The sequence below is a fragment of the Takifugu flavidus genome, chromosome 7 (genome assembly GCF_003711565.1).
Source record: "Takifugu flavidus isolate HTHZ2018 chromosome 7, ASM371156v2, whole genome shotgun sequence".
NCBI classification, from domain to species: Eukaryota; Metazoa; Chordata; class Actinopteri; order Tetraodontiformes; family Tetraodontidae; genus Takifugu; species Takifugu flavidus.
The window spans coordinates 3,273,678-3,300,426 of NC_079526.1; the positions used below are offsets into that span (position 1 = coordinate 3,273,678).

Below are 26,749 nucleotides of genomic sequence, written 5' to 3' on the forward strand. Positions count from 1 at the left end.
TGGGCCAAATGAAAAGATTTGAACCTTTATTGTTGGCAACAGTTTCTGAAAGTTGCTCGCTATTGTCAGACTGTACAATAAATACGAGTCAGTTTCTGATAGTTCCGTCCATCCCAGACGAGGACTTTTACATGGTTCTACATTCTATTTGTTAAATATGCTTAATGCAACTAATTTCACAGTGTATATATCAAATTATTTGTACAGCGGATAATATAAAATCTATAATCAGTCTGTTATTTGACTGATGGGGAGGTTATTTTGGTCATGCATTGCTTGGATCTTTATGTGGGATTATTCCTCCAAGTATGACAGAATACCACATTGATGCATCAGGTCTTAAATATGGGCAGCTGATAATTCTGAAATCCCTTTCGCTGGGTACTGTGGCTCCTTTTCATATAAGCTTGGGAGACTGTGGGAGAAGAAAATGAGTCCAAAAGTCGATCAGCATCTTTAAAAGCTAATCTGTGTGATGGGTGTTTTACTGGAGAGGCCACAGATGGAATCACCGACGCCAGTTAGACCTGTTGAGGCAGTAGCACCATGGACGGACGGCGATCCGTTAAACCTTCAGAGCCGAGGTTCTGTTCAAAGAACCTGCTGAAAGTGTAGCTGCAGTGCCTCATATAGTGCCTGTAATTAAAGACCAGCCACACAACTCTCTCTCTCTCTCTCTTTTTCACACACACACACACACACGCACGCACGCACACACAGTCTCTGCGGCTCTGTGAGGCAATCGTGCATCACATGTTCCATCCCAGCCCGACTTGGGTGGCCAGCAGGTAGCACATGCCGATCATGCACGTCATTATCATCATGGGGAAGCCTAACCTGCAAGACAATACGAGAGGCAACGGTCATGATATGACAGGCTAAAGAAGGGCTTTGATGGCTTATTATGAATCAAAATAAGCATGTAAAGGTTGAATATCCTGCATCTGAGTTGGGAATCGCAGTAAAATTGTCATTAATCCATCTGCACTGTCCAGTCACCCTCAATCTCTCAACACTAGTCATAATAAACAATGATAACAAGGCCACAAAATCATCCAGCCAACACGCAAACTGAGTAAATTCAGAGTTTTTCATTAAATTTGCAGCAAAGCCTCAGATGACTCCAGAACCGTTGTGTTGATTGGACGTCTACCATGTCCTATATGGGCATACGGCTGCTCTGAGGGTAAACAGGCCGTTTGTTCCCCAGTCTGTGACACAGGCGGCCACCAAATCCAAAAGAGGGCATCGTTTCAGTTTCCCCAAAGCAGAAAACAAATTATTTACAAGACAGCAGAAAGCCGATCATTAAAATATCGTTTAGAGCAAATGTTGCTGCGACTCTGGTAATGGAGAAGTATGAGTAGAAGAAGAAGAAGAAGAACAGCAAGAAGAAGAAGAAGTGTGTGGATATTTGTTATGATGATGAATTAGGAGAGCGGTCAGGAAACGGGCTGATTGTTTGCTTATTTATCAGCATTAAATCAAAGTTTCATATTCAGTTTGGTACAAATGTGTTTCCAGACGCAGATGAGACTTTTATTTTTCACTGTGACGGATTAAAGTGATGATGTGTCTGTGAAAACTCCCGCTGAATAAACATCATCCATCACAACCCGTCTAGACACATGGAAGGAACTCCCGTCATCCCTAAAACGTCTTGGATTTAATTCCAAGTTCTGGGATGTAGTCTGGTTCCCACTGTCCGCTTCACATCCAAGGTCGAGATTCTGAAATGCTCATCAAAATCAGAGTTTTGTGACATTTATCTCTGCGTGATGAAGGGGGGCGGAGAGGGGAAGACCCTCTCAAGTCTAATTATAATTGACCGTCTGAGGTCACCTCTGCTGTCCAGTCTTATCCTGCTGAGGACACTTCACCTCTCACACACAGCACGGCTGGACGGCAGAAAACGCAGCTAGAACACAGAAGACAGGAACAAGGTTCACCTTGAGGAGGACTTCCTGTCCGACTTTATGATCTTTACAGAGCAGCGTAATTGAACATGATGGGGGCTCTTTGAGTGGCTCGATTAAACCACAGAAACTTACTTTATTTAAGTGAGCTGTGTGTCCCTCTGACAATGCTTGACCCGTGCTGTTCGGTTAAAAACAGGACGTAGAGACAATCTGTCAATTTCCTTTTTTTTCTCAAGAGCCTTTCAGTTATTTCCCCTGCAGTTATTGTCTGCTTCCGATTCTTGTAAAAGGAAATAGCACATCCACGAGACCGCGGTACCCAGAGCTGAAATAACTCCCAATTGGTCTATTTGAAAATGAAACATTTTATGTGTTTTTTCTTGTGCGGTTTGGGGGAATTAGCTTAAAAACATGTTGTTGCTGTACTTTTACATTGCATGTATGACTCTAGAGTCTATTCAAGTAACCAAGCGGCAGGTGGAAAGTGTGTGTTTGTGCTCAGTGTGCTTTAATACTGCATCAGCAGATGATGTTCAGGGTCACCCCATGCTGCTAAAATACGATAAAATGAAGCCCTAATGCATCAAGATGTTCTCATCCCTATTTTTAACCACGAGCTCACTGTTACTCAAGGTCCATTAGCATGAGATGCTAAACATTGAATTCAAATTTCTCCATGGTTCGAGGGACCGAGTGATTGATAAGGTGAAAGGACATCATGGCGTTTGAATGGTTTTCCTGCTCCGATTTGTGAGTTTGGGTGTGTTGCAGCAGGGACTATGGGGTGGGGTTGTTGTTGGACTCGACCCATTAGTTCCAGTGAGAGGAACTCTTGATGCTTCAGCATTCTGAGGCATTTTGGACAGTGTCCAGGCAACCTAGGGGGCAGTTTGGGGATGAACCCCTCCTTCCAACATGACCGATTAACTAATCAAGCACAGAGACACAATCTCAACCTGTAGAACCGCTTTGGGATGAATTAGAGGAGAAATTAGACCTCACAAATGTGCTTCTAGAAGAATTAGCAAAAATTTGCACTCTGAAACCTTGTGAACAGAAGAGCTGAAGCTGTTATAGCTGCAAAGGTCGAGCCCGCACCATGTTAAACCCTACGGATCAAGACTGGGCTGTCGCTCAAGTTCATACATGTGTGAAGGTGGAAGAGGCCATTTGGTGTTTGTCAATGTAACAAATGAGGTTTTTACCATTTAGAAGCCTTAAAACATTAAAAGGCTTTTAACCATTACATTAACTGCTGCCAGACAGACACGATGTCTCAGATTTAAATTCACTAACATCCCAGATAGAGCAATTTTTTCAGTTTTTATTGTCTTGTCTATCATTTTTATCCCACACACTAATGTCTCCAAGTTTCGAATCATTAACCAAATTAACCTATAAATTGTTCAGTGGAGTAATTTTCTCTGTGCTAAAATCATTGTTGTTGCTCATAATTTAAACAGCTCGATTAAAGCTGTACTAAATTTAGGATTCCTGACGTCATTATGAGGGTATATAATAACAGGGTAAATACAATAAAGTATACTTGAAAAGCATTTCATTGTTTTCAGCCTGGTTTATCAAAAGTTCAATACTGTTTCGGGAAAAGGGGGGGAACCAAAACAGCAAAGCTTCATTTATTCTGGTGCTGGGGCAGTTAATAATTTAGTAGGATTGATCATTCTCATTTCCAGGTCATCAAATAACCAGCAACTGGAACAAATATTCTCCATTTATTGATTCAGTGATGAGACTCAGAAATTGCTACATTTGGTTTCCGCACCAATCGTGTCAACGCTGCGCCTGCTCCCTCTCAGCTCTGATGTCGGCCGTGACGCTTCCCATGATAGAGACGATGCTGACTGAAGTGGAACCCTAAAGCTAACCCTTTGTCAAGGTTTATGAAAAAGGCACCTGTCTTCTCGAGGACTCCTTTGAACCTTGAATGTAAGCAAGCCAATGAAGCCCAGGTCGGTCTCAGCTGTCTGGAGCCACAGACACGCGTCTCTCCTGCTCACCTGTCGCTCACGCCAGCTGTGACTCTCGCCACTGACAGCCAATTCCAGGCAGCGTCTCAGCCGAGAGCAGCGCCGCCGTCTGCTAACTAGAACCAGCTCAGCTGACAGACGGCTGCTGTTATTGTCCCCGTCAGTCCAGCCGAGCTGATCGATACATTTAGCCCCTTTGCATCCGTCACCAGACCACAGCGACCCGAAACAGAGCTCAGGCTCTATAAATCAACATTGATGATGCAGACATCCACTTTTTTTTTTTAATTAATAGGAATAGGTACAAATCTTTTGAACGTGCGCTTAACAACGCGCACGTTATAAGCATTTATACATTAGGCTTGATTGAGTCATTATGGGTCTAAAGTCTTGTACTCATCCAACAAGAGAAGTAGTTTGAGCTCTATTGGCTCTGCAATTTAAATGATTAGTAATCAGGCAGCCTTTCCATCCCTGGTTATAGTTGTTTATTGAGCCACCAGTGTGTTCAAATTGAGCTCTCCACACAAAGGTCAGTAATAGTGCCGCCCATCGCACATGCAGCATGCAGCATTTACTCCAATCTGCTTTTTTTTTTTTCAGTTTCTCCATCTAAGGGGTAAAAACAATAACACCAATCCCGGGGGTGGGGGGTGGGGGGTTATTAATTGTTATTTTGAGCTTACCTGAAGAACTCCATGAAGGAAAATCCATAGCCGTGCTGCTCAGCGATGCCTGCACACACAACATTGGCTGAGGCGCCTATTAATGTGCCATTTCCTGAAGGGACAGGAGGACATACGCATTAGCTGCAGGTCTCTTATCACATGAGAGCCAACCCAAAGGACCCATCGGTATTTACGGCGACCGAGACACGTTTTGTTTTTTTGACTGCAATGATAACATGACAATACGAAGACTCGTTGATTCTTCTGAATCTGAGATAGTCGTTTTTAGCGTTTTCTTAGAGCAGCCATCATAAACACATTATTGGGAAGCTGTCAGGCAGAATTTTGACACCATCTATCTGGACGTTCGATACTGCCCACTTTATAAAAGATGTCAGTGTGGGGGGAGGCCTGTGTGGCCGCGACATCATCCCTCCGATCGATGTGGATCCGTCACATTGCAGTTGATTAAAGTGAGACATTCTGACAGCTTTCTAACTCTCTCTGTCTCTCTGTGTGTGTCCTGCCTACTCAGACGGAGCCGAGGCACTGCCGAGGGGCCGAGCACTTACTGCTTTTTTCAGTCTGGACAAGGACGGCCTTGCCTGCACAAAAAGCACAGCCTGAGCTCCCCCGGGAGCTGCACCACAATGCACCGTCATCTCAAGCGTGTGATGGCTCCTTCAGGCCGAGGCCATCAATAAAGAGCCGCACTTTTCCATCTCAGATCAGCTACGAGTCCCCGGTGACCCAGCGCATGTTTCTAACACAAAACAGTTTGGCTTTTTAGATGGAGGCAAAACGCTGCTACCAACACACACCTCCGAGACAGGCCCCCATGGCCAAGGCAAAGATGAGAGGTTTCACTGGCAGGTTCACGTCTGCGTCCTGACTCAGGTTGATGAGAACTGGAATCTGAGAGAGAGAACAATGAAAGTGATGGAGGAATGCAGTACTACTAGTAGTACTACTACTACTAGTACATGCTAATGAAGACAGGTGCAGACAGAGAAGCTCCAAACACTGCGACGGCAAGAAAGTGCTTGAAAATTGGTCTAAGTTTTGAAGGACTCTGATATGCTGGTATGACGCTTTTCTAAAAGGAACTGAAGCATTCAATCATTCCTTTGCAACCTGGAGGAGAAGGTCACATTTCTGAGGACGGGTCTGTAGATCTCGTTCCAAAGCAGCTGGGCAGATTGCAATGTTGAGGGCTGAGAGCCCAAAATGTCTTCCACTGGGGAGACGAGCATTTTTTAACTGGAAGCAAACCCACATTTGCTTCAAATGTGTTGTTAACTTGGCCTTCCTCTGGTTTCTAATGCCTGACGTGTACGTCAGCCCCGCTTCAGCTTTACTGACATGTTTGGACATGGAGCTCTTTGAGCTCTTCCCCTCTTATATCCTGTAGATTAAATCCTGTGACATGTGTCTGTGTGCGTTTGTGTCGAGCAGAACTTTACAGAAACGCTTTTTTACACTGGTTTATCAGCAGAAGTCTAAAAATAAGGAAAGTAACAAGATGGAAGGACAGACTCAAAGCTCGAGGATTCACTATGCAAAACAAACATGTGACACTTTAATTGGGCAGAGTAACATGGTGCTCCCCCGTTCCTCACTGTCATTTTAATTGAGCGTGCTGGTGTCTCCGCTGAATGATCTATTAATTTTCCATAAAACAAAACTAAAAAGGCAGCTGAGGACAAACAGCCGAAACCTCCTGCAATCATTCATGAGTCCATGACTGACAACCAGAGGTAGAGCCTAAAATGAGGGGAGCCTAATATAAAAAGTGTATAGAACATAGAATTGTACAAAATCTTAATTTATTCTGGCATTTGAAAGATGAATTGAGATGAAAAGACGGAAAACAAGAAGGATTCCTGTTGCAGAGGACATTCTGTTGGTAGGAAACAGCAAATAGAACACAGGCAGATGATTGTTTTTTAAGATTAATAATGTTTTTGGTCTGGTGAATGTGATCTGTGTTTCATGGCTGTAATCGCCCGTGATGCCTCTTACCATGGTGGCGGTGAAGGGGATGTTGTCGATGAGAGAGGAGGCCAGAGCCGAAATCCACATCACTAAGATGATGGCTATAGCCAAGCGCTGGTCTTCCGGAACGGACTGAGAGGGAGGAGAAGGAGAGGAACAGGTAACTGCCACCTTTATTACCACTCAGATGCAACTGGCCAACCTCCTGCACCGCCGGCCACGGATTTAAACCAAACGTGCCAATTTTCTTCATGGATTGCACTCTTGGTGTGATCACGGGCTGTTTGCCCCCCCCTGAAGGGCTCCTTTTAATTGCCTTCTACCTTCTAGAAACGCCTTCTTGGGCCTGAGCGTTGTCCATTGTGTGGTGAGCATGAGCAAGTCAGAAACCAAGACTAACACGCCACCTGTCATGTGTGATTATCAGGCCCATAAAGGTTCACAGTTGAAACTCGGGCTGACACATCTATTACTGTAGCGGGCCTGCACGAAAGACACAGGCGGAAAACCATCTGAGAAAGCTGAGTGGAGTCAGATGCAAGGACGGCCGCTGAAATCAGAGTCTGCAGAACAAATGGATGAGGGACGTAATACGGTCTCACCTGAGTCTGATTGTAAATGGTGAAAAGCCGTAAAAGATAATGAGGGAGCAGAGAAGGAGAGGGGAAGCTCACTTTTATAAGCAGTGCCGTCTGTTCTCCGATGTAGTCGATAAGCTGCAGCTGGGCGAGAGCCTGAAAATGGAGAAGGAAGACGATATGAGGATGTGACATCAGAACAGATGTTAGCAGCATCACGCTAACCCCACATTTTCATTTCACCCTTTCCTAGAGAGTCTTCTGGCTAAAGACGTAGATAATTATGCTTCAAACTCTGAGGTGATTGACTTTCGGTCTCTGTCCAGTGTGGGATCAATGGAGCTCAGCGCTGATCCGGGTTTTCTCAAGCATTTATTGAGATATTTGTCAAAGGAGAGATTTGCTGAAACCCATGTTATAATTAGCAACTTAGCAGACAACCGATTCCGCCTGTAAAACCTTTACGCACCTCCATCAAAACAAAAAGTGCTGCAAAGAAGAGTAAGGTGGCCCACTCCACCCGGTGCAGGATGATCTCAAAGTCTTGCAGGTCAGCCAGAACCAAAAGCCACAGAGCGCCCAGGATGGCGATCCAACCTGAGAGAACAGAAGATATCACCTGAGTTTCCCTAAAACACCCTGATGGGCAGAAACAAGCCACTGGCATGTCATACAGGATATAATGGCAATTCTGGAGAGGATTTCAATGAATTCCATTAGAACCAATGTCTTAACTTGTGTTCTAGCCCCTAAATGAGGCATAAAAAATATCCTGTTTTGGCAATCAGGGGTCAATTATGTGACCGGGACAGGAAGTAAAGTTCCAAAAGGTTTACTTTTAAGCTGTTCCAACTATAGATCTCGAGGAAACTAATAAAATAAAATCAATAAAAGTCTGATTTTTGCTGTTCAGCAGTAAGAACCATTTTTATCACTTATTTGTATCTAAGGATTAGATTTACCACTCAGGCCCAATATAACGTCTATTGAACTGCTACTTCATTGACACTAGCTTATAGTCTCAAAGGGCACAATGTTCTTATCCACCTGGGCTAGCAAGTAAAGGAAAGAGGACTGAAGAGAATCAAAAGTGGCTTTCGTCTGAAAAGGAGTCTCACAGGCTTCACCTGGATGTTGTTTACATGTGGGACCTGCTGCAGCAGCACTATCTGAAGGGTTAGTTCTGCTGTTTGGACTCAAATCTGGATTATCACGCAGAAGAGTCACTGTGAATTCTCTTTAAGCACCATCCCGAGGCTTACTACTAAAATGTGACACCCGATTTCCACACACACACACACACACACACACACACACACACACACACACACACACACCACACACACACACACACACAGATTGGCCGCGGGAGGAAGCAGGCAAGGAACCCAAAGAGGTCTCCAATTAAAAAGAGCTTTTAGGCAAGTCTGAGTGGTTTACGAGGGACTCATCTATCACGGGTGAGACAACAGTGTCTGAGACGGAATGGGGGGGGGGGCACGGTGAGAAATGGCTCGCTGCACTTTTCCCGAAGGCAAACCGAACACTGTAAACGAACACAAGGCCAAAAGCCAAAAGATATAATGGCTCGGGCTTCGTTTGTATGCTGCTAGAGGACACAGTTTCAGGTATTATTCTGAGAATACAACCATTCCAAAAGTAGAACAGCTCTTTCTAGTTCACCTGTGTTGGTCCATCAGTTTTCTGACTTCCATGAACAAGACTTAGACGGATCAAATGGCCCCGCAATAAAGAGAGAGTTAACGTAAAAATAATAAGAATTTTTTTTTAAAAAGATTTCTGTGGTGGTAAACACAGGATGTGACATGCAAGCATTAATGAGAGTCCGGACAGGCTTCTGTCCCTCCGCAGGGACGCGGAACACACTGCTGTAGGGTCATTCCCATTTAATAAATGTCACACGGAGGTAACTTGGTGCGCTGCCTGTAATTAACTGCGCATGTTTGGCAACTTGGTGGCCTTAGCAGCAAAGGGCCTGATGACAGGGCGTGTGTGACGCCTGTCTCCATTCAGAGACGGCGCGGGCATTAATGAGATGCTGTTAAGGTCATCACATGAGAGGCTTCGCGGGCGGACGTGCCAGAGAGACGAACCACGAAACTAGAAATCCACATTCACCCACTAAAGTTTGAGTGGAGAGGGGCGATAGTTTGGATAGTTTATAACTATTAATTGACCTTAAAATGAAGTCCATTAAGCTTCTTTCTATTTAATGACGCATACCGCTGCAGCGGGCCGCCGTGCAGAGGGAGTTTAACCTGAACGCAACCTCATTGCACCTCGATAAGGATGGAAATTCCAGCAATGGCCCTGCTTTAAAAAGCAAAAAAACTAGCTGCTGCAAAAGAAGAGCTAGAAAAGAGGCCCATATTCAGGTGCCGAACATGTGACCTCATGTGCATGTGTGTCCTCGACAGCTGCGCAAGCAGCTGCAATTTATTGCGGCTGCTTATTAGTCGCTCTGTTATTAGGACTCGTTTCAAATGCAGGAAGCTGTGCTGTGTGAGTACACAACACAGAGCAAAACGGGTGGTTATTTGTACGGAGCCGCGCTCACCGAGATCCAGATGAATGCTGGGAACAAAGGAGTTGACAAAGAACATGAAGATCACCACACCAAGGACGGACACACACTTCACCAGGAGAGCCTTGTCACTTATTCGGTGCTGTCGAGGGGAAAGCAGAAAATAAGCGGCGATGTTGCTCGTTGTCGCGTAGCTTGTGAGGGACTGGAGTTAAGGCTGACCTTCTTCTGCAGTTCTTGAATGTTCTGCTCCCAGTTTTTATCCTCCTGAGAAATTTGTCTGTCAGAAAACCATAAAAATGAAATGAACTAACGGTTTGAATCGTTTTTTACTCCGTAAAAATCGAGAAGGGCATCGAATCGTTTGAAGCAGGAACGCGCGGCGAGTTTGTGTTTTTGCTTTTTAACCTTTGGAAGGTTTTCATCATCTTGCGCAGCAGATTTTCCAGGTTGAGGACCTTCTGCATCAGGAGGCATTTCACCGCGGTCTCCTCTCGGCTGGCGGGGTTAATGCGCTGAGCTGTCTGCCTCCACACCAGGATCTCATGCTTGAGTTCTGGAAGAGCGGGGGCAAAAACGCTGCTGTTTAATGCATCTTAACCACGCAAATACCCCAGCGAAGCGGACATTATAGGATGGGCACGGTGGGACTTTGAGCTGAGGCTGACAGAGAACATAAAGACGCTGTGATCTCCCATAATTGGACTAATGTAACATAAAGGGAGAGGACATATTGACCAGCACTGGAACAGAAGTGCAGATACAATCAGAGCCTGCTGGACGCCTGTGCAGATATAGGGGCCGTGCTTTTCTGGCAAAGGTTGCTAGGTGATCTGTCTGGCTGTAATCGAATCTTTGGAGTTCCCGTTTGTGGCGGGAGGCTGCTGGTACAGCGGCCGGCTGTCACAGAGAGGGCGGGTTGGTGGGATTTACAGACGGGTCCCCGCAGAGGTTGAGTTTAATCTCCCGGAGAAGACGCTGTCAAACTTCCCCGTCCTTTATTCAAACATGGTGGGTTGGTTTTAATGAGGCTTCTGTGGTGGAAGTTGTGCAGAAATTAGCCCCGTGTTATCATTTGACCCAGGATCTACATCCCCTGGGTCCTTTTAACCAAAGATACAGCTGATGGGTTCGAGGATGGGGGGCATCCTCTGTCCAAAGTGGAGACGCCCTTCGTTTATCTCACCCTACTATAGCACAATGTCCATTTTAATCTTGAAGAACAACCAGATATCATCCCCCCTTATTGGGATCTGTATTTAAGAGGAATGATCTGTATCAGAGGGGCTGAATAGTTTAAGCAATAGCACATTTGGGGGGAGATAAGGTGACCTCCTCTGCCCCCTGCACGAGGAAGCTGCTGTAGTCCAACATCAGGACCGATGCTGAACAGCAGAACAGACACAGTCAGACTGCTGAGAGGAAAACTGAAGAAAACCATTTATTACGTGGCCTCCCCCTGCAGTCAGCAGACTTTAGGTTTGATAACGAGAGCAGCATGAACACACTTTTGGTTGCTTTGGCTAATTTCTAAAGTTCTTTTTAGTGAAAGTTCTTTTTAATATTAACTGCATGCTAATATAAGGGATTTTCTGCCAATGGCATATTGATTTTCACAGAACATGCAGATGAGCTCACCAACTATTTCGATGGACTCCTTGTTGTAGAGCTTCTTGTTCCAGTAGAGCATCCGCAGAAATGGGAAGGAGGTGAAGAGGACGAGGCAAATTCCGAGGAACATGTAGCCAGTGAAACTAGCGAAATCAATCCCCTGTGAGGCAGAAACACAGAGAGAAACATGGTTGCGATGATGATCTGAACGCCACGAACCAAAATTGAGACATTATTCATCACTGGAGAGAAACTTTAAGCCCCTCACGCGTGTTCAAGCAGTGATTCTTACTGTTTCCCTGATAAATAATCCAGCAGCAGAACAAGCAAAGCAGGTTTAGATTTGAGAGGAGCCTGCAGCCATGACATGAACATCAAGTAATAAATCGATTGGCTTATGAAAGGAGCAGTGAAAATTGGAACCTGGAGGGATTTTTTGTTGGTTTTTTTTGCTTCTTCTCATCCCGTACTGCAGGTGGGAGAAGAGAACATTTTACTTCCTGCGTGAGAAACAAGTCTGCCTGAGGTCGAGCATCAACGCTGAGGAGATATCACTGGAAAAATACATTCTGGGTTATGTTTTTCTATCACAACAAATCCTCTTCGCACTGCTTAAAGTGTGTAATTTGGGCAGTAAGTAATTGATATGGTCTTCATCCCTCATACTGGGACGATGGCAATACGTCATAAAAGTGGTTAATAGCGACCCCTACAGGATTTACTGTTTAACATCGTTAAAATACCTGAAGACCAAAGATAAGAGATGATGTACTGTGACACTCCGGGATAACAAGATCACCCATCAGTCAAATTTCAACATATATATGAAGTGTTTAACCTCACATCCCTGCACAATAGATCAGTTCTCCTCCTGTCCTAGAATCTAATTTCATCACTGAATCACCGTCCCTCAGCGTCCTGCACTGTTTCTTATTAATGTCTCCAAAAAGACCTGCTCTGGCGTGACCCTCGGAGGCCGGGGGCAGCAGCTCACACCAGCGCGTGACAGGAACCAGAGATTGAGCCCTCCTCTGTTGCCTTTTGCAAAGGAGTCAAAGGTCAACTCCATATTCAAGACATTTCCCACTCATTTAAAGGGGACGTAAGCGCGAGCTCCTCCTGTGGGACACCAAGTTGTTGGCATTGTCACCTCAGGTAGGAAGTCACGTCGGGTCACCTTCCAACTGGGAATCATGGCGAGGGAACGGTGCAGACTTGGCAAAAAATAAAAAAAGAGAAATATGTACAGGCTGGAAAGCAGCAGGTGTCACGGTCGCCCCAGATGGAAGAGATCAGACGCCACATGTGATTTCACCAACCTCAGCAAAATCACTCAGGTATATTGTTTCCGTTTCATGAACTAAAAGGCGTGATGATGTTTTTCCTCCTTTACTAAACTATAAACAACTCTGTTTCGACTTCAGTCTCAATGATTCTCGAGATCTGGTCTTCTTTATATCAAATAAACTGCAAGGACACTCTGACCAAGGCCAGAATCACCAAACACACACTTCACAGCTGTGCTGCTTGTTCTGTCCCTGGATTCCTCCCAACCCCACCCTCCTCCTCCCCCCACTCCCCCCACAAACAAGCAGGCATGCAAACAAACCGGCAGGCAGACAAACCGTGCGTGCACACACAAGCTGTGCTTATCAGGGGCCAGACATGACTGAAAGTGTCCCTGCAGTTCTGTCACCAGGGAAACCCGGCCAAGACAAACCGGACGGCAAGTTGCGCTGCGGAGGGGGCCCCTGTAAGCCCAAGCCGACCACATACTGCTCAATCTGCAAAGGTTAAAATGTCGCAGCTACTCACCAGATGCCACATGCAGCAGCTAGCAGGAAGAGAGCTTTATGTTTGTGCCCCCCTCCCTACGAGGAGGTTAGAGACAGATCCAGTGCTGCCATTTTCAGACGACTAAAGGCTGCTGGCCGACTCCAGAAAATGGATTTAAAAATGGATTTATTATCTGTTACCAAACTGTCATCTGAAAAAGATGAAATTTCCAAACCAATCTTTGCTTCAAGGCTTTAATTTCTAAGACATCATTGTGGATTTTTGAAATATTATGCACAATATTGCGTCCCCAAACACAGAAGCGCTGACAGACGCTTTTTGAATCTTTTAATGGACACCAGCGAACGATGAAACGGATGAGTGGACCCAAAGACCACCTCTGAAAGAGGACCCACAAAGTCTCCTGTCTCTGTCCTGTCAGGGTTCAAATACATTCTGAAATCAAACACCGTCAGATCTCTTTTACCCTGGGGCACAGCGGCAACCTTCAAACCTTCAAAACGGGGACTGAGTGTAATCAGGGAGCTGGACACTTTCACAGTTTTACACCTGAATCTGCGAGCGCTCCCAGATTGTGGGGGGGGGCTGTTTTTGACTGTAATCCCACAGCGAGTCTGAACATGCAGAAACCTGTTATTCAAACTGCCCAAAGAACAAAATGCGCTGCTTACAAATGAGTTCCTTGCATCGGTTTCAGTAGATGTGTAGGAATTATTCTCTTCTGTGCTGCATTTGGGTTTGTAAGGACAACTCGCCACCATGCAACAAAAGCTGGCCAGGTTATGTTATATAGTCTGCTCAGTTTGTATAGCTGCACTTCATTTATGAATTCAACATTGTGGAACGGTACTACTAAAGAAGTTACAACCAGGGCCTCCATCCGTCAGCACGATCACTAATTTACCATCTGCAGAGTGAACAAGTTAAAGAGAACAGTGTCGGCTTCAGTGTCTGGCTCTTGCGTCAGCTCACCGAGGTGTTGCTAGTTGTTGTAGTTTAGGATTAACAGAAAGACCCAAATAAAAATGCCTACTTCTCTGCGCAGGTTCTGATTGGACACTATAATCACATTGGGCGGATCTCCGACAGCTGTGGCGGCCCCTCCGATATTGGTGAAGATTACTTCTGCAATCAGGACATGTCTGGGGTCCAGATTAAGCACCTCGCACAACCTGCAAATCAGACAGAGACAAAAAAAAACCTTTAGCCTCGATTAAATTGTGACAGGTGGACGGAATATAAAAAAAAGACATTGGGGTATGAAAGAAGACCGGAGCTGTTGAGCGGAGATCTGCCCTTTTGACGGGTGAGAGTGAGACATCCTGTTTGTGTCAAACTACACTGTAGGATCAGAAATGACCCTGAGGGAGACAAAAGATCTGGCTTTACAAAATGTTTATTGTTGAAAAGGAAAAGGAATCTTTGCTGCCGGCTGGTGACATTTTCCTTCCATGGTTAGAATTTATGATATAAGATGAAAAGTCGCAGCAAATACAGGAGAATGAAGACAAATCATTTGAGTACCTGATACCGCTGGAGGATTATGATACAATAACAGCTCCTACCTCATATCCTATGTAAAATATGATGTCATGCATGTCCTTATGCTTCAAAAGATGTGTAAAAGATCTGAAATGATCTTGTAGCCTCCAAGAGGAAGTGTAGTACTCAAAATCATACAAAAAAAATGGGAAAAAAAATCTGTTTTGCTTTTACATTAGTAGTTCAGGCAGGGAAATGTTCCTGCATGCTGAGAAAGTATATCTAAAAATAAAAAATACCAAGTCCCAAAACACGCCGACTGTGTGAAATCCACCTGACACTAGATTAATTCTTAATTCATTCTGTCCTAAATGACCTGAATACATCCCAGAGACTTGTTAGGAAACTGGAACGTGGTGTAACGGCGAAGTCACACCTACGCTGTGAGGAGCAGAGCCTGCACTCACAGCTCTGAGCCACTTCATCCCTTTCAGGGTCATGCAGAGGGGGCTGGATCCTCTCCCAGCTGCATACGGGTGAAGGCAGGATGCACTTGAATGAGATGGCAGCTCATCCAAGGCCCGAAGTGAGCATTTGGGGGTTCGGGATCTTGCCTAATGGTACCACGGAGGTGCTCTTAAGGCGTCCTGTCACCTCCCCCTGCTACCAGAACATCTCCCAAATGTTGTCCGCACCGGGACTTGAACCAGGAACCCTCCACTTCTCAGCCCCCAGAGACCAGCTGCTGTTGGAGGTGCTACTGTACCTGATTGTGACGGGCGTGAACAGCATCATAGTGGTCACGTTGTCCAGAAACGCAGAGAGGATGGAAGCGATGAGACACAGGATGATGATCATGGGCCACACTCTCCCCCTGGACAGCTGATAAGCCTGCGTTGGAAACATCAGCACGAGAACGGGATTATTTCAGCGTGAGAGCACGGGGCCGGTAACCGTGACGCGGTGTTGCCAAGGGCCACATCTGGCATGTCTGGGATGTGTTCCTGGCGTATCAATAAACAGGGTGTCAGAGGTGACGGGGCGGCGCCGGCGACACGTCACAACATCACAGATGAAAGCACAAAACACGCCACATTGTGAGGTGGAGCCGTGCACGGCGCCCTAAAAGTCCCAGTGTATTATTGTATTATACAGATGTTAATGCTATCACCAAAAGCCAAAGTCCACGTGTGTCACAGCCTCCATTAATGTGAAGTGTCTGAATGATGAAGATTTGGAATTAAAGCTGAGCCTCCCGTAGCCCCTCTATGATGGGACGGATCCTTGACTTTGTGGTGAGGGAACGAAGGTCTCCAGCAACACAGTGTATTAAGTGTTATTTTCCCTTCAATAAAATACTCAAAAAGCAGCTTTAGGACAAAATGAACAGTTTATGGTTCTACTAAAATGCTGCTGAAGAAACGTGGATTAAGTTTGGAGATCGATATCCAATTTTTGTGCGTTTCTCCCATCTGACACGTCCCGCTAACCCACAATTTTATGCTTTTGGCTGTAATTTCAACACCTATTAGCTGCCAAAACCACCCACAATCTGCTAAATATTCACTGTGTGCTGCTTTTAAAATGCAATTTTTAATGTAAAACACAGCCATGTTTAAACTCAGGTTACTTTACATGAATATTTCATGTAAAGTGTACATGTACATGTACATGTAGTGTAGTTATATCACATCAAATCACAGATTTGACTCCTATTGTCAGCCAAGGAACAGCAGCAAAAAGTGTTTGGACCAATAATTCTCTAGATCTCTTTATCAATTCAGACATCTGACAAACCCCAAGTCTCCTTTTCAGTCCTGAACTGCACTCTGTAAGTCTGGAACACCTGTATTGATTTTTGCTTTTGTGCACCAGCATTGTTAATATATCATTTACCTTCACAGCGCAGTAATCAAAGAAGCCCGTCTCGGAAAAAATGGCCACCAGTACCATCTGGAAGAAAAACAGGACCCATTTGAAATCATTTTTCATTAGATAACGAGATTATCTGTCACCCTGATAGCGCTGCTCCACTTTCAGGACTGAGAAATCTCACTCTTTATGCACAATAAAGTATGAGAGGATTATTTTTAACTGCCAGCTGTTATATTCCCTACTGCTCTTCCCTCTGCACAAATGGAGACTAATCTAGAGTCACTACGCAACAGGAAGGATTCCATCGTTTACGCATGTGTTGATTTCACAGATTTTGTGACCGATCCTTGAGGATGTTTGGGAATAATTTTCTAGATCAGGTCTAACCATGCCAAAGAGAAGAGCCAGAGTCTCGTAGTCGATCCATTCCACCACTGTAACCAAACTGGGCCTCTGAGGAAGAGAGGGGGAGAACTGTTTAAGGTTGCAGTTTTTAGACTGTAAAACTGCTCGTGCATTGATTTTCTTTTTTTTTTTTTCAAAAGAAATATGTGACTTACATCACCAATGATGGCCAGGGCAGATAAAGCCGCCAACGATCCCAGCATGGCAGCCAGAGTGCGATGAACTATCTGAAAATATGAGGTTTAACACTTAAACCACCACTAATGGAGCTAAACATGCATTTCTGGCTGAAATTGCACTAATATGAATTCAGGTTTAAGTGTGATGGGTGTATGTCATCATTATTTTTCTGCTTCTTAAGCATTTGACTGATGCAGGATATTTTGATTCCCAGTAAGAGCATAAAATTGTGTTGTGTCTCATCCCCGTTTTACCCCTAAATAACATGAAGGAATGCATAATCAGATCTCCCTGTGATCTGGAGAGCCACCCCCTCGCTCCCCACCCCCTCTGTTACATCCCATTATTAAAGCCTTATGAGGAGCCAGGCTATCAGGCTCCACCATCACCTGTGTTGGAAATTCAGTCAGTCCGTATTCGCCACACTTGTCCACCACGTCTCTTCACTTGCACCCCCACCCCCACCCCCACCCCCACATCCATCACTTTCGATGAAGATGTTTCTCGTGCACGTTCAGCACATTTCTGACCACGTCAAATCCAGGTCAGCTGACGTTTTTGTCACTATGAGGAGATTTTCCCGCCATGAAGGCTGATTTTGGGGCGGTGGCAGCTCAGTCTGTAGGGGGCTGGAGGGCCCCTGGTTCAAGCCCCAATGGGGACAAAACATGTAGAGCATTGCCGAGGTACCCTTGAGCAAGGTACCAACCCCAAAAATGCTCCCATTTTTGGATAGGCTGGGATATATTTGCTCCGCATGAAAAGGGATGAAGGAGTCAAAAAAGACGTGAAGGCAATTCTCCCCTCCAGTGCCGACGTCACTGCCCCCCACGGAACCGTCGTCATTCCTGACAGTTCCCCGAGGTGTCCAGCCTAAACGAAGCGCTGCACTGTTACATCTCACAATGCTGCAGACGTTTGGTGACGGGGGAGCGGCAGCAGTCCGTTGGTCGGAGGATTATCAGTATCGTGGCTGCACATTTCTGACATGATTCAGACGTGAAGGACAGGTCGTAGGTCGCGGGTCTGGATCTATATTACTGCTCCCTGGAGGAAGCTTTGTGCTGGAATATGGGTTTTTCTGATGAAGAATCCTGTTGTCGTCTGTTTTCAGTCAGCGATTGCACTCAATTTATATTAATTTTGATCACTATACTCAGCACTGAATTAGATCCTGTCAGTCAGGATAAACAGAGACTCAGACGGCCTGCAGATGAGAAACTCAATATGTCTGCTCCAATAAAGGATAAAGGAAGTGAGAAAGGAACATAAACACCCCTTTCTTCTTCCTCAGTGTCAGAGCGCAGGATGTGTTCTGACTTCTCCGAGCCCAAATGTTGTTAATTGATCTGAGCGAAAGTGTGTGTGATGCTGATTAAACAGAAGTTTAATGGAGAAGAACGAATCCCTGAAAACCAGCGGAGATATTTGCAAATGGAGGCCTGACAGAGCTGAGATAGGTGGCATTTAGCAGATGTCTCAGTAACCACACGGTTGCTCTCCTACTATCTGTTGAGGAGTCACTTTCAATTACAGCCCGAGGAAGCAGGCGCTGGAGGCCATAGTGCGCCCCCTGCTGCACAAGATAAATATGACGGCATCTAAGCACGTTAAGATTAATGAGAATATTTCGTAATAAAATGACATTAAAGTCATTTAATTGCATATTAACAAAAATAAATCACAAATAGTGTTGACTGCTGGATAAGTAATGACTTTGATTACAGGCAAATGCTTGACTCATGGCAGAATAGCATATTGCACTATTATTATTATTAATTACTACTATTACTACTATAATAATAACTAAAAAAATTCTATTTAAGGGTCTTGAACATAGATTCATTGAGACATGACTATTTCATATTCAAACAATTCTCATATCTCTAATTTAAAGACTAAACTGCAAGTACATTTAAATGGTGATAGATTTACTATTGTTATTTCATTTTTATTAAACATTTTAATGCACTTTTTGCAGCATGACTTCATAATATATTTTTTAGATACATGTTTTATATGTTTATATATGCAAAAAAAGACCACACAAATTGTCTGTTTTAACAACTCCAGATGAGCCAAACCTCCCGAAGCTGCATTTGGTCGTCCACTGCCCCGTAAAAACAAAGTATTCATCACCGCGCTCGCTCCCAGCTCCCATCACTGAGAAATGTGCACAGTGACAATGGTGTGTAAAATTCCTATTCTGCTTCCCGCTTAAATTTTTGGATGTAGGAAGAGGATAACATGACTTGATCTTCAGCTGCTTTGAGGGTAGAGTACAGTAGTAACTACGGTATTATTATACTCAGCTCAGCGCCACGGTGACGCCTTCTCTCGCAGCTGTGGACGTTTATCCAGCTGTCTGCACCCTCAGCGTGCTTCACTTAATCACCAGAGGTGCAGAAATACAAGAGCTCCCTTATCAACAGTTATTTACTAGGAGGCAGCAGAGAGGGAACAGGAAGCGTCCTCAACAGCAGAACGGCGATGCAATTTACCTCAAAGATGATGAGAACATAAACGCCAGCCAGAATGACTCCTGCGATGGCCACCTGTGTCTCCACGTTGACATAGAGGGACTGGTGGGTCATGGAGAGCGGCACCACCTCATTATCCTGAAGGAAAGTCTGAACTGTGATGGTGATGGGGTCACTGGGAGCAAAAACACACAGATTATTTATTATTATTAATAATGATGCCAATACTTCTAAAAGATACAGTCAGAGATACATAAACTAAAGTGTTTACAGGGGTTTAAAGGAACCTGTTAATATTCTATGTCTTTAGATTTTAAAGGAATCATCTAAACAAGCTCAGTCTCCACCTTTTTTGGTGCTAAAATTGGTCAGAAATGTCAGACAGAACTCAAATATTCATTCCTTTAGAGCTGGAATCACCTCAAGGTTTAGTCAATTGTCTGTATTTAACTTCATATTTTGATATATAAATCAAAAAATGATGATATAAACACGTTAAAATGGAGACAGTTCTGAGTACCTGCTGACCATCTCAAATGTTCTCGTCACAAGTATCTGCTCACTCCGTTGTGCATGCAGAGGAATGGTCCAGTTGTGGATCACCTGTTTAAGCCAGACGATCAGTGAGTTCACCTGTCACGTCTCTGTAACTCCCACTAAACGCAGCGGTTGATCCCCTCACCTGCTGAGCTCTCCTCCTCCGCTGGCCCGGAGGCTCCGTCTGTTCCACCTGGATCAGGATGTACTCCTGGGAGTTGATGTCAATCATGCCCCCAGCGAAAGGCCCGCCCACCTGCAGCTTCAGCAGAGCGTTGTCACCAAAGTCTGTCAGGTTCATCGCTGCGAAACGGTGGAGGGTCAAGAGAAAACCCGAGACCCTCGTTGGGTGGAAGTCATTGTGATGGAGGATGAAGGATACAGAAAGCGTCCGTGGAGGAGACAGCCAGCATCCTCCAGGGGTTGTCTCGGTCTGGATACATGCTGAAGAAGAGCTGAAACACAGTCCTGCTCATTGTTAACTCATTCTGTCTTTGTGTGTCTCCTTCATATTTGCTGCATATTACATTGCTACATAGTAGCAAAATGCTCATTCTACTAGCAAAGCCAGTAGCAAAATGTCATTTTAAAGGCCTGTTTGAGCGTTAAGACATGGTTTAAAGTTAGTTAGTTTGGGTGGTTAGGGTTGGGGAAGGGACCTGGCTAATGCTTTATGTGTATGGAGGTCTCCAAAAAGTAGAAACAGGAGGCTGTGTGAGGCGGGATTTGAGTGTGTGCGTGATTTATTTAGCTCCACACGTGAATATCAGTTCAAAACAAGTTTAGTTGGGATTACATATGAAGGACAGACTTTAAAAAAACACTTGTGCAAGTACGATGTGTGTTTAGATGTGTATTTTATGTGAGATCTTCACTGGAGGAATAAAACCCAGGTGAAAAGGAGTGGAGAAGACATGACATCAGGGACTTTTAGTTTGCTGATAGTATCAGGTCTACTCACACTGCAGAGAACCACGATGGTGAACATCGTTGCGACTCTGGAGATCGTCATGCAGCATCTGGGAAGCAGGCGAAAAAAATGTGATCGTATGTAGTCGTATCAGTGATTCGTGTCCACTCGTTTGAATTGTAATGGACGACTAAACAGCCGAAACTGTCTGGGGGCTGGCTGAGGACTCTCACTTGATGTTACTGGTGAGTCTGAAGTTCTCCAGAGGATCGTTCTTATCTGAGGAGCTGCAGTGGGACAGGGACAAGCTGTTGACCTCGCTGCCCAGCCGAAACCTCCTCTCCTGGTCCAGGGAGCCGTTGCCCAAGTGCTCTTCCCCTCTGGCAAAGCTGCGCTCGTGTATGGTCATGTAGGTTAGGCTGGAGGAAGAAAAAGCAATAAACAAGAGTGAAGAATAATGGACCCAGGACATGACCTTGTGGGACACCCTTAACCATTGCAATAGTCTGAGGAAGAACCCACAAGTTGCAAACTGTCCAGCTGTGTTGAATTTCTTTGACAAATCAATAAAGAGGGACGGACAGAAGTGAGTCAGTTCGACAGCTTTATTTGTAACATCTGTGGTTGTCATGGCAATAGTAGCATTAAAACCTGAATCTGAGACAGAAGTGGTGACACGGTAGATTGCACCGTTGCCAGAACAGCCTGTTTAGAGCTCTGTCTGTACTAGGTCACCTCCTTCTCTGAAGGGGTGGTAAGGGCAGAGTTTCAGCACGAAGGGATTTCGTTACACGCTAAAGTATGTTTTAAAAATGTGACGCTTTCCTCCAGCCATCATCTCCGCTGCCGGCTTTTGGAAGAGACAAATTCTGTGAGGTTTTCTAAGACATAGTTGTGTTGGAGCCCTCATGAGCCTCGTTGTTCTAAAGTTAAAAGGATGGGCGTTACCAATTGTTCTTTCAGGAGTTAGCTATCATTTGTTAATATTCAAAGAATTTTTTTCCCGCAAAAAACTATGGAAATCGAATGATTATCAAAATAGCCTAGCATTTCTCCTCCGTCCCTCGGAGATCATAGTATAAAAGCCATTTCATCAAATTTGTGCAGCAAATCAATTAGCAAAACTTGTTAGCAAATCCAAATGTTCCAGACTTTGGGATCTGAATGCAGTATCGTTGACAACAAATAGAAATATAAGAGCAAATGCGATAATAACTCACTGTCATTTCCCTCCTCTGCAACAGCAGGGACTAAATCACGCATCTGATGTGGCGAACACCTGGAGAGGGTTTGCTCACCTGTCGTCCTGAGAGAATCTCAGCAGAGGTGACCTCTCTGTGATGGAGGCTGAACTGTTTTTCCCCCGGAGAATATTCACCACGCTGAAACTGTGCCTGAGAGGAAGAGGAGAGCCAAAGAAGAGCATCAATCAGTGCTTAGAGAGAAGCTGAACCTTGACTTCATTAGAGCAGCTCTCAGCTGTCAGTCGGCTGCGGCCTACTGAAGACTAGAACCTGCGGGTGTGGGAAAGGTGGGCGAGCAGCTGGCGTCTTCTGCCCCGAGGAGATCATTAAATCATCTGCTTTCTCCCCGCCTGACGCTCCCGCAGGAAGCTGCCCCCAGAGTGTCACGTTTAAAATGCTCAACACAACACACACAAGCACGACTGCAGCGCTGTTCCTGTCCGGCGCTGTTCCTTCCTCTGGACGATGACGAATGATATGAAAGAAACAACAAGTCCCATCTACTGTTTCATCAAGCCTGCAGCCACGTGTGGCATCGCTCTGACAACAGCAGATGTCATCAGAGTTGTTATGTAAGGAAACACCCACTCAGGGTCACAAAACTGTTTCTGGGAAGAGCAGGCAAACTCAAATGGGATCTTCTGGCAATCGACATTTATCCGTGACGGCGCTGACAGAAAGTTTGCGTCAGCAGGCTGTTGAGTACGAACATGGCGTACGTTTGGCCGTGCCCGCCGAGCGCCAACACGCAGCTGTGGGCCGTGAATCAATGACTGTCAGAAGGGTGTTGGATAAAAGAGTAGATTACATTAAAAGAGTCTGGCACATTAATCCTCTTACTCACTCTTATACAACTATAAAGAGATTTACCACGTGTCTCCAAATGCTCTCCGCCCCCCCGCTCTCATATGGTGACATTGAGTCTTCAACATTAAGATGTTAAAGATTCCCAACATGGCCAATAAATAAGAAATGATATTCTTTAATCCATGACAAAGACAGGGGTCATGAGATCTTGGTCAGATCCTGTTATTAGGACCAACATACGGATCTTGCTCATACTTTATTGAGTTTGAATATTTCAGTTCAATCTCAATGATGTCAAAGCCACTGACCTGAGATCAGCTCCTCTCAATCAATGGGAGACCCTGAATATGTTTTACTCAAAGTTTTAAGTCCTCCTGCATAGTTTGGTCCAACCTTGAAAGTGGTCAAGTATCTTTTAAGCAAGTCTCAGCATCCAGATGAGAGATAAGACAGGAACTACTTTGTCTCGGTCTACCTGCAAGTCTGAGCAAAGGGCACGTGTGGGATTCCTCAGGGGTCTATTCTCAGGCCTCTTTTATCATAAAATACCTATGTGCTGCCTCAGCTGATACAATACCACAATGTCTCATCCCAAAGCTATGCAGACGACACACAACTATATATTTCAATGTCGTCACATGACTACAATCCTGTCAGACAGCACTGCATCAATAATTCAGCATCAGAGAAGCACCTCCGTCCTTCCTCATTCCCTGATGATGATCTGCTACTGGGAATGAACAGCAGACCCCATCCGGGGACCGGAGAGACCGTGGAGTCGGAGCTCCCAGGAGGATGGTGAGAGGAGAGCAATCAAGAATGACCAGGCAAAAAAATGTCCAATGTTTTAAAGCGGAGAATTTCCAGACATTTGTGGGGGATCAGTGCTCCAAACATGGATTTTCAAATTCAAAGTCTGATCTGAGTGTTTTCATCAGATCAGTGAGTGGAAGTTTTCTCCTGACAAGTCAGAAGTGATTGCATTTGGCCCCAAAAATGTAAGGTCAAAGGTCAGCGGTCACTTGGATTCAGTGTCAGTGAAAGTTACCAATCAAGGCAGGAAGATTACCTGAATTTCAACAACCACTTTAAAGCAGTTACAAAGTCGGCCTAAAATCAAAAGAAGACCCCGAAGAGCTCAGTCAGGCAGGGACAGCTGGTCCAGAACGCTGGTCCAGAACGCCGGTCCAGACCTCGCTACCATCAGGGGCCTGGAGCCTGAGCCTCCCTCCCCTGGCCAGATCTTACTGCTGCTCTTTCAAGCACTTGGACCAAACTGAAGCTTTTGGGTTCGTTGCACCACGTGATGCATCCAGACCCCCCAGGTCAAGTCCTCTCCTGTATCAATCGTGATATTGTAGCACTTCCGTGCCTTTGTTAAACACTTTGAAGTGTGTTTCGTATGAACACTGCTGTAAAAATAAACGTGGCCTTCTTTGCCTCGTCTTAACACCGCTGAAGATTTAATCACTAGAGCATAAATAATGGGATTCTGCATGTGGTCGACATTCTTTTTACTCTACAAATGCGAGTGAGAGGAGTGAATGAGCACTAATCTCTTTCTAAACCTGAACACACACACACACACACACACACACACACACACACCTCCCTGGATATGGATTTTCACTGTTAACTCAAAATAAACAAAGCTTCTATTTTACTCTCCCTGTAGCAGTTGTAAACAAAGTTCGTCTTTAGCCTCGCGGCTACCATACAAGCCTTTGCGTCTCCTTAAGCGGCTCGTCTGTACTGCGTGAGAGCTGAAGCGTGCGTACCCGTCCTCCTGTCGAACGGGGACCAAGGCCTCGGCGTGGATGACGCACTGCCCTGCGGGAAGACCCGCGGACTGCTGGAGCTTCTGCGTGTCTCGGCTCTCCGAGATGTCCTGGAGGAGACGCAGTTCCCCGAAGTTCCCTGCGACGGCCTCCGGCGACCTCAGGCTGTTCCTGCCCTGGTGGCTTTGGGCCGATGTCTGAGACATCTCCATCTCCAGATTGCTTTTGTTCTCCAAGTACATGATGGGACAGCTGAGAGAGAGACGGGAGTGTAAGACACAGAATCCAGAAGCTCATCTTCAGCCCAGAAAGGCTGCATGTTGAGATTATTGCTCACATGGGGGCTACATCAACTCATGTGTAACAGTTCAGCTTTGAAGGATCACAGAAGGAATCCAGTCCTGTCAGGAGGCTGCACAGGCCTGGATAAGTGATCCTGGCACACTTGAACAGGATAAAAGTTCTACTCAGAGTGAAGAGTGAGGTGTTTATTATGAGTTTTTTATTATTATTATTTATTATTATTAGCACTTCACTGACTGATGCGTTCAAACGTCTATTTTTAACACGCTCAGACTAATGTTTAGACTGGCTTTTTAACGCATAACACCCTTGTCCAAATCCTCATTGCAGAGAAGAATGACGCCTTTCATCCAGCGTCCTGCGTGTGTGTGTGTGTGTGAGAGAGAGAGAGAGAGAGAGAGAGAGAGAGAGAGAGAGAGAGAGAGAGAGAGAGAGAGAGAGAGAGAGAGAGAGAGAGAGAGAGAGAGAGAGAGAGTGTTGGTGGGCACAAACCACTTTCTCTATTTTTCTACAATTATTCACACCAATTTAAACAAGAACTAATCGTTTAGAAAAAAAACAGCCCCACTGTAACCACAGTACAACAAAAGAGTTGTTTGTGTTTATGCTTTTGGGTTTTGTTGTTCTTGATAATCCCTTTTTTTTTGCTAGTTAGGTTCGACAGTACAAGCTGAAATTGTGCCTTATTTCGTTTTATAAATAGGTTTTGTTTTGTCCGTCTATAGGTGTGATTTTTTTTCAATCAAAAACTATTATATTAATTACATCATTAGAATTATTGGAATTTAATATAAAATTGTTACTATTCTTTATCAGTATTATCTGAATTCTATGTAGTTTTTTTATTTAAACCAGCAGCAAACTCACAGCGTAAGGAAAACTCTAGACGCAGGTGTGATCAGACTTACCTGTTCAAGTTCAGGTGACGACAAGAACCCCGAAACCACAACGATGACGACAAAGTTTGGGAAGTTGGCGATCCGAAAAAGCAAATAAAAAGCCAGCAGCCCGGTAGTGATCCGGAAGGAGCGAGGGAGAAGCTCTTCTTCTCTTCCCTGCACTCTCCAGCCGAGCAGGAAAGAAGGGAGAAGGTGAAGAACAGCCAGCAGGAGCTGAGGAGGAGGAGGAGGAGGCGTCTACTGGGTCACACCACACCAGCAGCGGACACAAGCTCCACGCCAGCGCCACTTCCAGCCTCTCCACCTGAACCCACCAGGAAATGCAGCACGGGCTCCAGGTACAATTCCTTTAAAGAAAATAAAATAAAACAGGAATACATTTGGAAATAATCAGAAGTGTGTGGAAATCTCTGATCTCTTTTTTCACATTTGAAAGCTCCTCTGATCCTGACGCGTTCCAACTGGGGGGGTCGGCTGCAGATTTTAGGCGGAGCCAGGTCATAAAGATCAGTGAGAAAAAAGTTTTAAAAAAAAAAAAAAAAACAAGAAAAGAAATGGGTTTGTTTTCACTTTTTTGGAGGATTTTTGCATCGACTATCACCGAGTCAGAATCTTTTTTACTCGAGTACCTGATGTGTGGCCACTTAGGCCAGAAGCCTTAACAAAAGGGGTCAAAGGGTCAAACAGGGCACTTTAAATAAATTGTATGAAAATCTAAGACAAGGGAAAACAAGAGCAACAACAAGGT

The 26,749-nt window shown here is 45.0% G+C and overlaps 1 protein-coding gene across 2 annotated transcripts; it reads right to left on the reverse strand.

Moving 5' to 3' along the window:
* oca2 (oculocutaneous albinism II) lies at nucleotides 1-26,749 on the reverse strand. 2 transcript variants are annotated; one of them, XM_057037766.1, is made up of 24 exons: nucleotides 26,011-26,749; nucleotides 24,800-25,051; nucleotides 22,269-22,364; nucleotides 21,204-21,389; nucleotides 21,022-21,079; nucleotides 20,443-20,515; nucleotides 20,206-20,363; nucleotides 20,044-20,126; nucleotides 19,545-19,698; nucleotides 17,019-17,090; nucleotides 16,846-16,911; nucleotides 16,480-16,536; nucleotides 15,350-15,474; nucleotides 14,135-14,273; nucleotides 11,332-11,464; nucleotides 10,102-10,249; nucleotides 9,916-9,973; nucleotides 9,727-9,835; nucleotides 7,618-7,745; nucleotides 7,245-7,304; nucleotides 6,598-6,702; nucleotides 5,397-5,490; nucleotides 4,594-4,687; nucleotides 1-837 (listed from the first exon to the last, which is right to left on the reverse strand). In XM_057037766.1, exons 2-24 carry the CDS (start codon nucleotides 25,039-25,041, stop codon nucleotides 750-752), a joined length of 2,526 nt encoding a protein of 841 aa, XP_056893746.1. In that variant the 5' UTR covers nucleotides 25,042-25,051; nucleotides 26,011-26,749; the 3' UTR covers nucleotides 1-749. The 2 variants fall into 2 exon arrangements, with proteins under 2 accessions (XP_056893746.1, XP_056893747.1); XM_057037767.1 differs by lacking the exons at nucleotides 24,800-25,051; nucleotides 26,011-26,749 and adding an exon at nucleotides 22,485-22,686.

Bases quoted from the DNA above. Each gene is read 5' to 3' on its own strand.
- oca2 (XM_057037766.1), bottom strand. From the start codon at position 25,041: ATGTACTTGGAGAACAAAAGCAATCTGGAGATGGAGATGTCTCAGACA. The intron at 10,250-11,331 runs GTGAGCTCATCT...CCGCTCTTCCAG, and splicing joins GGAGTCCATCGAAATAGTTG to AACTCAAGCATGAGATCCTG. The intron at 9,974-10,101 runs GTTAAAAAGCAA...GTTTTCTGACAG, and splicing joins ATGATGAAAACCTTCCAAAG to ACAAATTTCTCAGGAGGATA.